General features: G+C 36.5%; 1 protein-coding gene across 1 annotated transcript in view; it reads left to right on the plus strand.

Annotated features, from left to right (window-relative positions):
• LOC129226842 (nose resistant to fluoxetine protein 6-like) overlaps window positions 1-15,295 on the plus strand; it is a 151,830-nt gene that overhangs the window by 123,295 nt on the left and 13,240 nt on the right. The window contains exon 14 of the mRNA XM_054861472.1: window positions 7,701-7,887. Within this exon, the coding sequence (XP_054717447.1) occupies window positions 7,701-7,887 (187 nt within the window). The remainder of the gene's footprint in view (window positions 1-7,700; window positions 7,888-15,295) is intronic.

Consider the following 15,295-nt stretch of genomic DNA (forward strand, 5'->3'; position numbering starts at 1 on the left):
GTCAAATCCGGAAGAGATAAAGGGTCGTTTAACGAAAATTGGTAATTTTTTTCGCACGATTCCTTCATTTCACTAAAAATAATAATTTAAAAGAATAATGAAAAAAATTTTGCTACTTAAGAAATCACAAACGTATGTGTGACTTCTCAAGCGACAAATTTCGTCATTACCTGTTAAAATTATTTCTGATTTATATGAAATATAATAACCGTCACGGACAAAATGACCGTTTTCAGAGAAATGACCATGTACATATTTTTTTTCCAACGGTTTAAATTATTATTTCTTAACAAATGAGATACGTTTCCTTTACGTTAGATCCTTAGCTTTAAAAACCTACAATTTGTTTTGTCATTGCTATTATAAAAGAGCAAAAATATTAAGTAACGCATGCAGCAAACTACAAGAGGTTGACTTTGGATGTCTCGCACGTGACGCAAGCAAATAAATGAAATGTTAAGTAACAATGTCATTTATTGGAAATGATACTGTGTCAGGAGTATCTTTGTATCAAAAATAAGTATTAAAACATGAGCTTTCTCTTGTTTAATTAAAATGTTATGACCTACAACAAAATGTTGGTGAAGTAATAGAGTCGGATTGTCCCGTACGTGACGGTGGAATGGCCCTAAAGTGGCACTATTTTGTAAGAAAAAAATAAAATCCAAGCATTTTTTTAAATAGAGCAAATCATTTTTTTAAACGGAAATATTTATTTAACTTTAAGCTAAGTCATGTAGTTATGCTGCTGTTGAAATGTTAATTTTTGTTTTAATACTAATAGCAGTATAACCTACTTACACTAAAATGTCGAAGTAACTCCCCATTTGTATGCGTAAAATGTATGGCCACTAATTCTTCAACTTTCCTAACTAGTTATTTCGTCATATAAAGCTATTTACTGTTGATAAGTTGCATCAGTAACTTACCGTAGGTACCTGTAAAATAGTTTTGCTACTTTCATATCAATTCAGCTTCAAAAATCAAGTTTTTTCAGTGTCTTCTTTAGTGTTTACAATTACAAGTTGCAATATAACCGACAGCCGGTAATCCTATTCACAGACCTGTTATGATGGACTAAGTGCTCATCAGTCAGGAATAGGGAATAACCGAGCTTAGAGAAGGTGTCATCTCATTAAAGCTAAGAGTGCCAACAAACTGGTAGACAAAGTAAACTTATTGCCTTCAATTTACGAGTTGAACCGCACCGTGTCTTCGGACTCTCTCTGGTGAGACAAATATGCGCATCTCTACCAGTTTGTTGACACTCTCAGCTTCAATGAGACGACACCTGCCTTCAGCTCGGTTTTTTCCTATTCCTGACTGATGAGACCATAACAAGGACGAAACTGTAGTCACTGAATGCGATAACCGAGCTGTCGGTGTATTACGTGTTATTTATTCTGCATCAGCCCTGGTTTAGAAACGGCAACTTACTGCCTAATTCTTACAATTGATTGGAAAAAAGCAAAACCTCTTCTATATGTTACTTAGTCATCACTAACCAACAGTTTAATTTTAAAAATTACCACTATTTGTGGAAATAGAGTTTGTTTCAATTTACCGCATGTTTTCTTTTAACACAACTGAACCTCAATGAAATACCTAGGCAAAATAAGTAAAAAAGAAAATATTGGTAGAAAAATAGTAGGATAACGACACCAGTAACAGACATGCTTAAGACATCGCTCTCAGGTTAACTCAATTTTCTGAGTCATTAATGTATTAAGACTTTTTAAACTATTTTTCTCTCATTCAACTACATCTCATAACGTTTGGCTGCTTCTGCATCCTCTGAATTTGTTCATTCTAATTTTATTTGCTCACTTTCGAAAAAAGGTCCGACTCCCAGTAAGAGACACCGACAATTCTGATGACACCCAGTAACAGATATAGACCAAGAGCTGACCCCCGAAAACGCGATTTATCTCTTTTATGGCTTGTGGCCGGCTAAAATAATAAAAAAATGCAATTTAAAACTTTGGCTTGAATCCCCCCAACTAATTTTGGGTCACACGGCTGCGTGGGTGGATGAAAGGTCAAAAAAATGAAAAATATCAAAGTGATGAGTTAAATGGCTAAAAACTATATAATAGCATTAAATTAATAAGAAAAAACCCGTAACGAATTTCCCCCTCCAGCTATGTTGGGGCGAACGTGGTGCCCCCCAGGGGTAAAGTATCGATTAGTAAACTTAAAAAAAATGATCACTTTCGTGGGGGAGGGAATTTTACAGGGTATTAGTTTCATTATTTTAATTGCCGAAAAAAATTCCCCCCCAGTAACTATGGGTCAATTTGTCAACAAAAATTTTTTTTTGTTCCTCTTTATTTGGTTCAAGTCGAGTATTATTCGAACTTACGCATGACTGTTTAAGTTGCAAAAAAAACCCTCAAAGTTTGAACGTTTTTTCATAAAAAAAACTCGTAGCAATCCCCCCCCTCCCACACCTATGGAGGGGGTTGCTACGCGGTGCGCAGTTTTACAACAGTGTGCCCCCCCCCCCAGGGGTGAATTTTCGATTGATTAAATTAAAAATAAATGATCACTTTCGTGGAGGGAATTTTACAGAGTATACATTTAATTGCAAAACAAAATATCTCCTCCCCAGCAATTATAAGTCTACTAGCTGCATTGCCAGGCGTTGCACGGTCTACCTCAAAAATGTACGTGTATTCGGCGTTCCAAACATTTTATACAATTATATAAATTTTCTCGCTTTCATTACATTTCTTATTGCTGCTCCACTCCTATTAGTCAAAGCGCAATGTTATATAGCCTATAGCCTTCTCAATAAATGGACTATTCAACACAAAATGAATTTTTCAGTTCGAACCCGTCGTCCCTGTAGACCAAGAGCTGAGCCCCCAAAACACGGTTTATTTGTTTTATGGCTTGTGGCCGGCTAAAATAATAAAAAAATGCAATTTAAAACTTTGGCTTGAATCCCCCCAACTAATTTTGGGTCACACGGCTGCGTGGGTGGATGAAAGGTCAAAAAAATGAAAAATATCAAAGTGATGAGTTAAATGGCTAAAAACTATATAATAGCATTAAATTAATAAGAAAAAACCCGTAACGAATTTCCCCCCCCAGCTATGTTGGGGCGAACGTGGTGCCCCCCAGGGGTAAAGTATCGATTAGTAAACTTAAAAAAAATGATCACTTTCGTGGGGGAGGGAATTTTACAGGGTATTAGTTTCATTATTTTAATTGCCGAAAAAAATTCCCCCCCAGTAACTATGGGTCAATTTGTCAACAAAAATTTTTTTTTGTTCCTCTTTATTTGGTTCAAGTCGAGTATTATTCGAACTTACGCATGACTGTTTAAGTTGCAAAAAAAACCCTCAAAGTTTGAACGTTTTTTCATAAAAAAAACTCGTAGCAATCCCCCCCCCTCCCACACCTATGGAGGGGGTTGCTACGCGGTGCGCAGTTTTACAACAGTGTGCCCCCCCCCCCCCAGGGGTGAATTTTCGATTGATTAAATTAAAAATAAATGATCACTTTCGTGGAGGGAATTTTACAGAGTATACATTTAATTGCAAAACAAAATATCTCCTCCCAAGCAATTATAAGTCTACTAGCTGCATTGCCAGGCGTTGCACGGTCTACCTCAAAAATGTACGTGTATTCGGCGTTCCAAACATTTTATACAATTATATAAATTTTCTCGCTTTCATTACATTTCTTATTGCTGCTCCACTCCTATTAGTCAAAGCGCAATGTTATATAGCCTATAGCCTTCTCAATAAATGGACTATTCAACACAAAATGAATTTTTCAGTTCGAACCCGTCGTCCCTGTAGACCAAGAGCTGAGCCCCCAAAACACGGTTTATTTGTTTTATGGCGGGTGGCCGGTTAAAATAATAAAAAAATGTGATTAAAAATTTTGGCTCTAATCCCCCCCCCCTCCGCCCACTATTTTCGGATCACACGCTGCATGGGTGGATGAAAGGTCAAAATAAAAGAAAAATATTAACATAAGTGAAATGGCTAAAAATTATATAATAACATTAAATTAATTAAAAAAAACCACATAGCAAATCTCCCCTCCAGCTATGTTGGGGCGAATGTGGGAGCCCCCCCCCCCCCAGAAGTGAATATCGATTGTTAAAATTTAAAAAAAAAATCACATTCGTGGGGTTGGGGATGGGGAACTTTACAGGGTATTTGTTTCATTATTTTGATTTCCAAAAAATCTCCCCCCCCCCAAGTAACTATGGGTAAATTTGTCAAAAAAAAAAGTTTTTTGTTTCTCTTTATTTGGTCCGAGTCCAGTACTATTCGAACTTTCCCATGACCTCTTAAATTGTAAAAAACAATTGCAATTATTTATTTGGTAAAAAGAACACGTAGAAAATCCCCCCCCCCCCGAGTTATGTTAGGGCGAACTTGTTGCCCCCCAGGAGTGAATTATCGATTGATTAAATTAAAAAAAAAAGATTACTTTCGTAGAGAGGAGGGATTTTCTCAGAGTTTACATTTGATTGTAGCAGGAAAAAAAATCCCCCCCCCACAAAAAAAAATGTTTTTTATTTAAATTAGAAATTTTGAAATATTTTTCAAAATGAAAGGAAGCAATACAGCGTCCGTACATCTGCTTCTACCATTGTGTGCTCAGTATGAAAAGAAGGAAGGGGAAAGTATACGCCTGTGATGATTTCTTCTTGCTGTTTCGAGGGCAGTTTCGTCAGTGATAAACTGTAGCCAACACAGTGAAGTCGTTATAGCTGTTGGTTTTTCTTTTCGGAGCACGCTGTACCGCATCCCTAAACTGAAAACGTAAAAAAATCCTTTTTTCAAAAATATATTTTGATGTTTCTATATTATGAGTGTTTTTAAAGGGTAATTTTAAGTGTAGCCAGCCACCAGATAAAAGATAATTTAGTATATTATCTCTAGAGTATACATTTAATTGTTTTAATTGCAAAAAAAAAAAAATCTCCCCCTACCCCAGTAATTATGAGTTTATTTAACAAAAAAAAGTGATTTTATGTTAAAATTGCAATAACGACTTTTTTACTTGTAAATGTTAATGCGTTAATCCGATGCGTTAAATGAATTTTTAAAATAATAATTTGGAAATTCATATAGATTTATTTACCTTCAGCATATTGGTTGTGATAGTGTCTATCTAGTTTGATAAAAATGTTCCTGCAATCTCGATGATATAAATCTGCTTCTGTTAAGAACTCGGAAAAATCTAAATCACGGAATTTCAGTTTTCAGTGTTTTCGAATCTTTGAAACTTTTATTCCTTCAAATAAAGTTTCTGTCAAAACATTATCTTTTATCTGGTGGCTGGCTACACTTAAAATTACCCTTTAAAACACTCATAATATAAAATCATCAAAATATATTTTTGAAAAAAGGATTTTTTTTTTACGTTTTCAGTTTAAGGATGCGGTACAGTGTGCTCCGAAAAGAAAAACCAACAGTTATAACGACTTCACTGTGTTGGCTACAGTTGATCACTGACGAAACTGCCCTCGAAACAGCAAGAAGAAATCATCACAGGCGTATACTTTCCCCTTCATTCTTTTCATGCTGAGCACACAATGGTAGAAGCAGATGTACGGACGCTGAATTGCTTCCTTTCATTTTGAAAAATATTTCAAAATTTCTAATTTAAATTAAAAACATTTTTTTTGGGGGAAGGGGATTTTTTTTCCTGCTACAATCAAATGTAAACTCTGAGAAAATCCCTCCTCTATACGAAAGTAATCCTTTTTTTATTTAATCAATCAATAATTCACTCCTGGGGGGCAACAAGTTCGCCCTAACATAGCTGGGGGGGATTTTCTACGTGTTTTTTTTACCGAATAAATAATTGCAATTGTTTTTTACAATTTAAGAGGTCATGTGAAAGTTCGAATAGTACTGGACTCGGACCAAATAAAGAGAAACGAAAAACTTTTTTTTTTTTGACAAATTTACCCATAGTTACTGGGGGGGGGGAGATTTTTTGGAAATCAAAATAATGAAACAAATACCCTGTAAAGTTCCCCATCCCCAACCCCACGAATGTGATTTTTTTTTTTTAATTTTAACAATCGATATTCACTTCTGGGGGGGGGGGGCTCCCACATTCGCCCCAACATAGCTGGAGGGGAGATTTGCTACGTGGTTTTTTTTAATTAATTTAATGTTATTATATAATTTTTAGCCAATTCACTTATGTTAATATTTTTCTTTTATTTTGTCCTTTCATCCACCCATGCAGCGTGTGACCCGAAAATAGTGGGCGGAGGGGGGGGGGATTAGAGCCAAAATTTTTAATCACATTTTTTTATTATTTTAACCGGCCACCCGCCATAAAACAAATAAACCGTGTTTTGGGGGCTCAGCTCTTGGTCTACAGGGACGACGGATTCGAACTGAAAAATTCATTTTGTGTTGAATAGTCCATTTATTGAGAAGGCTATATAACATTGCGCTTTGACTAATAGGAGTGGAGCAGCAATAAGAAATGTAATGAAAGCGAGAAAATTTATATAATTGTATAAAATGCTTGGAACGCCGAATACACGTACATTTTTGAGGTAGACCGTGCAACGCCTGGCAATGCAGCTAGTAGATTTAGAATTGCTGGGGAGGAGATATTTTGTTTTGCAATTAAATGTATACTCTGTAAAATTTCCTCCACGAAAGTGATCATTTATTTTTAATTTAATCAATCGACAATTCACCCCTGGGGGGGGGCACTACGTTGTAAAACTGCGCACCGCGTAGCAACCCCCTCCATAGGTATGGGGGGGGGGATTGCTACGAGTTTTTTTTAATGAAAAAACGTTCAAACTTTGGGTTTTTTTTTTTTTTTTTTGCAACTTAAACAGTCATGCGTAAGTTCGAATAATACTCGACTTGATCCAAATAAAGAGGAACAAAAAAAAATTTTTTTGACAAACTGACCCATAGTTACTGGGGGGGGGGGAATTTTTTTCGGCAATCAAAATAATGAAACTAATACCCTGTAAAATTCCCCCCCCCCACGAAAGTGATCATTTTTTTTAAGTTTAATAATCGATACTTTACCCCTGGGGGGCACCACGTTCGCCCCAACATAGCTGGGGGGGAAATTCGCTACGGGTTTTTTCTTATTAATTTAATGCTATTATATAGTTTTTAGCCATTTAACTCATCACTTTGATATTTTTCATTTTTTTGACCTTTCATCCACCCACGCAGCCGTGTGACCCAAAATTAGTGGGGGGGATTCGAGCCAAAGTTTTAAATTGCATTTTTTTATTATTTTAACCGGCCACAAGCCATAAAAGAGATAAATCGCGTTTTCGGGGGTCAGCTCTTGGTCTAATAGGATGAGGAAAGGATGAGTAATGCACAGAATTCCCCTTTTCTCTTCAAAATTTGCAGAAGTTCTTTATTTTTAGACCTAAAACCTTTTTAAATTCAAATGAACATGAAACGCCGGCACACCTCGTGGTGGCTGTTCATAACCCTCCACCATTGCCTTATAAATACCAAATGGCTCATAAAATTGACTTTTATAACACTAGACGGTTGCACTGTATTCATGGGTCGCAGCAAAATCAGTCTTACAGGCCTAAAATTCTTATTATTTAAATCCAAACTTACGACTCTCTCTTAATGGACCCATGTCTCTTACTGGTGTCGTTACCCTAATACTTCTTTCTTGCAGCATTTTAAATATTTTTTACAAAATGCTTATTTCAGTACCACCACATTTTGGGCTGGGGTAGTTCCATCGCGGTCACCGCAGCAGTGGTGTACGGGGTGCTTGAATGGAACAAAGGCAACATGCCATCCACAGCGGCTGCTCTGGCTTATGCTGCAACCCATCGAACTGCATGGGCATTAGGTCTTTCTTGGATAACTGTTATATGCGTAGCTGGCTATGGAAGTAAGTTAATTATTTGCTCTCATGTCAAGTGAAAACGTATCAAATAATTAAATATCAGACGTTGTTATTCCACATTAGGGTGGGCCGAAAAAAGGAAATTTTCGATAAGCAACTTCTAATAGCAAAAAAAAAAAAAAAAAAAAAAAAAAATTGTGTATTGCCATTCTAAACATGGGAAAAACAATAAAAAATTAATATTTATGTCTTTAGATCGCGCAATGGCAGCAAAGTTTGAAAAAAAGGTAAAAAAATGGTCAATTTTCCAATTATTTTTTATAAACATCCAAATGTTCAAAATTTTTATTCTGATCTCGTTTAAATGCTTCCTTTTAACAGTCTTTTAATAAATCTTTGAAAATATTTACATTCCTTTACAGTTTTTAGTTCGCGCATAAGCCGAAAAGTTACGTGAAATCAACCAAAAATCGACGTTTTTAGCTTATTTTATATATTTCAGTATTTCTTCTTTTCGTTTTTCACAGTTATGTATTTTTTACAGTAAATGTGCACTATACAGCTCTTTGTTGGAACTGCAATTATATTGTGTTGCATTAACAACCCAGAACCCACTCCAAGTAGGTGGTAGCACTTTATGTTCCACCCTGTAGGTTCTAAGAAGAATGCTTATTGACAGGACTCATACATTTGTAAAGTAACTTTCATAATGTGGGGGGACACATAGACTTCCACGTTAACTGATTAATTATTTATTAGATGCTTATCTACAAATGGTTCTTTAACGATGATGATGATGATATATTTACACGTGAAAATGAATGTCCTATAACTACTGGATACCACGGCATCCGGTCCCAATCTGGCACATGGTACCACGGTACCTTCCAGCACTGGTACTTGAAGCGGTACTCGACCTCAGCCAAGTCTTTCACAGGGCGCGAACCATACAGGTCCCCTCTCTTAACCGCAGTCAATCACTCTATATCCTTTCCCGCGCGATATGGTAATACTCTCGCTGCCATTTAGACGCTGGCAGCGCCACTGCACGATCTCTTGTCATGTAGTTGGGTTGGGGCTTGTCAGCTAGTTCCCACAGATCGGCCATCCGACATCCATGTCGCCCCGACATGGGTAAAGCTCCAGTTTCATGTAGCTAAAATAACAGAAAAAAAAATCGACAGCAAAAAAACAGAACAGAAAAATTATGTACAATTGGGTATGAGTGCTTCCTGGTTCTCCTAAACCGTCACCCATGGTTTCATGTGATCAGCCGCAGTTGATGTCACTTTTGGACCTTCATGAATTCCAATTTTTTCAACATCATACCGGTCATTCATCTTGACTTTTGTTATCTTATATGGTCCAAAAAATTTTGATCGCAGTTTCAGTCCAGGACCTCCTTGGGTTCTTTTGATGGCTACTAGTTCACCAATTTCATACTTCTTAGCTTTTTTTCTTTTTCGGTTGAATTGGCGCATATTTTCGGCTTGGATTTTCAAAATATTTGCCTTTGCATCAGCGCGTAAGCATTCTCCCTTATCCATAAAGAATTTCAGATTCTCTTCTTCAAGGATCTCCTTGATTTTCAGGTCTTCCCTATGTCTCATTTTAACTCCAGTCATCAGTTCAAACGGAGTAAGTTTTGTTGCACGGCTGATGGTACTATTTATTAATCTTTGGACTTCCGATACATGTTTGTACCATTTTGTGGGTTCATCCTTTGAAATCTTTGCCAAGACAGGAACAATTGTTTCAAAGATTCTCTCAATTTGACCGTTCCCTCTTGGGATACCAGTAGTTATGAATGCATGATCTACGTTTTCTGACGTACAATATTCTTTGAATTCTTGTGACGTGAATGCTGGTCCTTTATCACTTACGATTCGCAGTGGACTTCCAAAAGTTATTTGTTGAACTTTTAACTTATTAATGGCGTCTTTTGCGGACGTTGACTTAACCGGATAGAACCAGGCAAATTTGGTAAAAGCATCTATCACCGCAAATATATGAACATAATTTTTTGCTGTTGATGGTAGCGGTCCAATAAAATCCACGTGATATGTACTGAATGGAATGTCTTCTTTTGGAATAGGGTTAAGCAGTCCTTCTGCTTTTCCTTTTTTTCTATTCATTAAAATGCAATCTACGCAATTTGCGATAACATGTTCAATTTGTTTTCTCACTTTTGGTATAAAAAATTCTTGTTTTACTAGTTCTTCTGTTTTAGATGCTCCAAAATGTCCTTTCTTGTGCGCTTCTTTAATTATCTCAAACTGCAGTGATTCTGGAATAACAATTAAATTTCTTCCTTCTACGTGTTTGTATAAGATTCCTTGTATAATGGTATGGGTATCATCAGCTCCTTCTTCTATAAGTTTCTTTATGGTTTTTATCTGTTCGTCTGTATCTTGAGCTGCTTTTAATTTCAACGTCATTTCTGTTTGTGATCTAGTGACTACTAGTATGGAGTGACGACTTAGGGCGTCCACATGTTTCATTTGTTTTCCCGACCTGTGGATCAACTCATAGTCAAATTCTTCTAACATCAGAGCCCATCTAGCAATTTTTGGAATTATGTCTTTTTTGCTCATGGTTTTTTTAAAAGCGTCACAATCAGTTATGATCTTGAATTTCGATCCAAGTAGATAAACTCTGAACTTTTTCAGGGCCTCGACTACAGCAAGTACTTCCAATTCGTATGAGCCATACTTCTCCTGTTGAGCATTTGTCTTCTTGCTCATGTAGTATATTGGGTGCAATACTCCTTCGTGATCCTGTTGCAGTAACACCGCTCCAAAGCCATGACAACTGGCATCGGTGTGTACTTCCAAAGGTGCACCTTGTCTAAAAATGTGCAGGACCGATTCGCCTGTTAAGCAGTTCTGTAAGGAAATAAATGCTTTTTCCTCTTCTTCTTTGAACTGAAATTTTGTATTGTCTCTCAGCAGGTCCCTTAATGGTTTGGCTACTGCTGAGTATCGTGGGATAAATTTTCGAAAATATGACGACAGTCCTAGAAATCTCTGCACTTGTTTTACCGTCTTGGGTTGCGGGTAGTTTTTGATGGCGGCTGTTTTCGCTGGAGAAAGTTTGATGGTTCCATCTTCGATGACGTAGCCTAAATACTCGATTTTACGCTTCAAAAATTGGCACTTCTTGAAATTAATCTCCAACCCAAAGTCGGCTGCTACTTTCATGACTCGTTTCAGCTTCTCTAATCCTTCTTCCTCATTCTGGGAGGGAACAATGATGTCATCTAAGTATATTAAGACAGTTTTATCTTTAATCAAATCTCTAAACACTGTGTTTATGTATCGCATAAATACGGAAGGAGAGTTACATATGCCAAATGGAACTACCTGGAATTCGTACGTGTTATTTCTGGTTCTAAAAGCAGTAAATTTAGTAGAATCTGCGTGCATTTTTACATGGAAGTATCCATTTTTCAGATCAAGGGAAGAAAAAAATTTCGCTTGACCCAGTTCATCCAGTATTTCCTCTATATTTGGCATGGGGAATACATCTCGAACTATTTTTCGATTCAGAGCTCTGTAATCTAAACAAAGTCGATGCGAGCCATCTTTCTTTTTGCACAATACCAATGGTGCAGAATAATCCGAATAACTTTCTCTGATCCAGCCTTTTTCGAGCCATTCCTCAACTATGTTGTCAACAATTGCTTGTTCACTAAAGCCTAACCTTCTATTTTTAACGCATACAGGAATCTCGTCTTTTAAAATTAACTTCATTGTTAAATCGGTTGACCTTGTCTTACACGGTTTGTAACTCGACACTAAATTCATTAAATTTTCTTTTTGACTCAAATTCAAAAAAATTCCGCTGTCTATTTCACTTAACATTTCCGATCCAACATGAAGTGGCATTTCATTGAGTAAGACACTTATTTCTAGTTCTTGTGTCCCAACGGTAGCGCCAGGGGCATCTTCACCCACCCAATTTTCAATTTTTCTAATGGTTTCATTTTTCTTTTTGCACGACCCCTCTTGAACAGTCTTTTGTTCGTTTAACAAGGAATCACTCATATCACAATTAATTATGCTAGTACATTTCAAAGATAAACCATCAAATGTTGATCTTACCTGTTTCAACACATCTAACCCAATTAAACAATTGTAATTAAACTTCTTCAAAACATATACATTAGTATTTACAATGCAACTATCAATTTCTACAGAACCCGAAAAATAACCTTCAGGTACCGTTGTCTGTCCTGAAAGACCAGTCAAAACTGCATCAGTTTGGGATAATTTGGGGGATCCCAATCTTTTGTACATATCAAAACTTATTATAGTACAATCAGATCCTGTATCAATACAAGCATTTATATTTTTATTTAAAATAACCAAATTTTTCATTATTTTGGGTTTACTCATTGACTGAATTTGGACAGAATTGGTGATATTTTTCTCAGTTTTTGAACATTCATACGACTTATGTCCAAATAGTTTGCAAATTTTGCATTTCGATTCTTTGTGTGGACACTCTGAGATGTGGTGTTTTTCGAAACAATTGCCACAAAACATTTTATTTTTATTTTCTTCTAACCTAGTATTTTTAACTTTAGAATGCGAAACTCTACTGGAATAATTATAATTTTGTTTGTCGGATTCATTGAATTTTGTTTTTGATTCGGCTGCGGGGCGTTTAAAATATGCACGGGCAGCGTCATATTCATCCAAATTAGTAATTAGTTCTTCGACTGTTTTGATTTTGTGTAATTTATCTAGCAAGTGTTCTCGAATTTCTGGGGGGACTTTTCTCGTAACTTGTTCGCAAACAATTAGATCTTTTAATTCCTCAGTGCTTCTTATATCTAAGCAGTCTATCCAATTTTCAAAATAGTGGTTGACTTCAAACGCAAAGTCTCGCCACGAGACGGAATTTTCTTTCTTTTTTGTGTAAAATTTGTGTCGAAATTGTTCACTTGTTAGTTTAAATCGTTGCAATAAAATTTTCTTAACATGCTCGAAATCATTTGCAAGATCAAGTGGTTCACGAGCAATAATTCCCGCGATTTCCCAGGGAACCAATCCCAATAATTCAGAAACAAAACAATCTTTCGGAACTTTTAACCGAGTCAGTTGCCTCTCAAAAAGCGTCAAATAAATGCCAATGTCACCCGACATATCAAAATTTGGCAGTATTTTTCTAACATCGAAGCTTTTTGCTTGTGTTTGATTTCCTAATGAATTATGACTATTTTCATTTTTTGATTGCATAAGCTTTAGTTCCTTTTCTTCCTCCCTCTCTGACACAATTTCAATTAACATATTTTGAGTTACCTCAACATTAAAATTGTCGGATTCTGTAATTAATTTTATCAGGTTAGCAATTTTTGGATTTGTTGGGATTTCCAAATCCAACTCATCTGCAAGACGTATTAAGTCATTTTTTCTGGCTTTAGAAAGAAAATTTGTATCCATTTTTATATTTTCTTTATCAAAACTAACAATATCGGATCCTTTTTGTTTTTGCTGATTTGCGTAAGAGACTCTCTTTTTCCGCGTCATTGATAAGAAAAGAAAAATGAATAAATTTGACTCACCGCTGGCCTTGCATTTTCTTCAGCTGCGGTCGCTTTTTTTTTTTTTTGCAAACGGTTAGTCACAACGGTTTCTTTTGCAGTTCACTATTTCGCGAAATAAAAAGTCAGTGAGTTCTTGATTAAGAGTCTATTTTTCTAATTTGCTTTCGGGATACTATTTTTCTTGTTCTTCATCGAATGCAGTAACAGTCAGAAGTTATTTGAAACATAACAGTTCTAGTCTTCTTAAAACTGAAAGTCCAGGTGAACAGTTTTTGTTCAAGAGTAGCTTACCATTCCATGTTTTTATTTCTGGAATTCTTGAAACAAATTTTTTTTCCAAATGCTCGATTCTTCTAGGGTTACTATCGCGGCAGGCTCCCAAGTTGTGGGGGGACACATAGACTTCCACGTTAACTGATTAATTATTTATTAGATGCTTATCTACAAATGGTTCTTTAACGATGATGATGATGATATATTTACACGTGAAAATGAATGTCCTATAACTACTGGATACCACGGCATCCGGTCCCAATCTGGCACATTGGTACCACGGTACCTTCCAGCACTGGTACTTGAAGCGGTACTCGACCTCAGCCAAGTCTTTCACAGGGCGCGAACCATACAGATCCCCTCTCTTAACCGCAGTCAATCACGCTATATCCTTTCCCGCGCGATATGGTAATACTCTCGCTGCCACTTAGACGCTGGCAGCGCCACTGCACGATCTCTTGTCATGTAGTTGGGTTGGGGCTTGTCAGCTAGTTCCCACAATAATAACTACATGGTTTTAAATAAGTTTCCACGTTTTGATCAAAGTGCGAAGTTGGACTTGTGACTCAACTTTTGCATTAAAATCGCGAGCATAAAAGTTTTCACATTAACCCATATCTTGTCTCATCCCAAAACACCCTATCTACCAGCTCACTGTGAGGACTCTCCTCTTCTCTATTCAGCGGCGCTAGTGTCGCGCCTTCTCTATGTACTTTAACTTCTATCTTGTGCTTCCGGAACACAGAGCAGCGCCATGTTTAATACTGTAAATACGTGTATATTCGAATAAAGTAAATTAAGTGTTTCTATCATATTTGTGCTATCCAGTAACATTGCCTCTTCAATTATATGACGGTCACCACAGTTAGTTGGCGACGATGGAAGAAAATAAGGAAGAAATGACCAAGAAAACGTAAAAGTTTACAATTCGGCGAAATCGAAAACAGCCGTCAATTCGTTTCAACATTGAAGATTCTCCAGGTATTATTTGTTTTTTCTTTTCAAACTGTGACTTTATTTTCAAAATATGGATACTGAACAGTTCAATACATTCATGGCCGCATTTACCCAGCAGCAACAGGCAATGTTAGCACAAATCGAAAAGCACTTGTCGAAAGAACATTCGAATGAAACTTCAATAAATTTAGTCAATGTATCTCCGTTCGAGAATTTTGATTCCAAACGCGAAAAATTTTCATGCTATTTAGAACGTTTTGATAATTACTGCACTATGAAAGGCGTTACTGACAATGAAAAAATTTCTCAACTTTTATGCGTGTCCATAGGTTCGACACACTACAACAACTTAGCAGCTTTCCTTGGACCGGAAAAGCCTGTCAAACAGCTAGAATACGAGAATTTAGTCAAAGCATTTAAACAAATGTTGATACCAAAAAGGAATGCTGTTGTTTCGCAGCATTATTTTCTAAATATTTACCAAGAAGATCGTCAATCGATTGCAGAATTTGTCGCCGCTTTACAGCGCGATGTAGCCGACTGTGAATTCTCAGTAAAATGTGAATGTGAAAAATCTGTCCAGATTGCAGATGTGTTCCTACGTGCACAATTCATTCGTGGCTTACGTGACGATTGGTTGCGTGAACAAATACTACAGTCGGATAAAACAAC

The sequence above is a fragment of the Uloborus diversus genome, chromosome 7 (assembly GCF_026930045.1).
Source record: "Uloborus diversus isolate 005 chromosome 7, Udiv.v.3.1, whole genome shotgun sequence".
Taxonomy (NCBI): Eukaryota; Metazoa; Arthropoda; class Arachnida; order Araneae; family Uloboridae; genus Uloborus; species Uloborus diversus.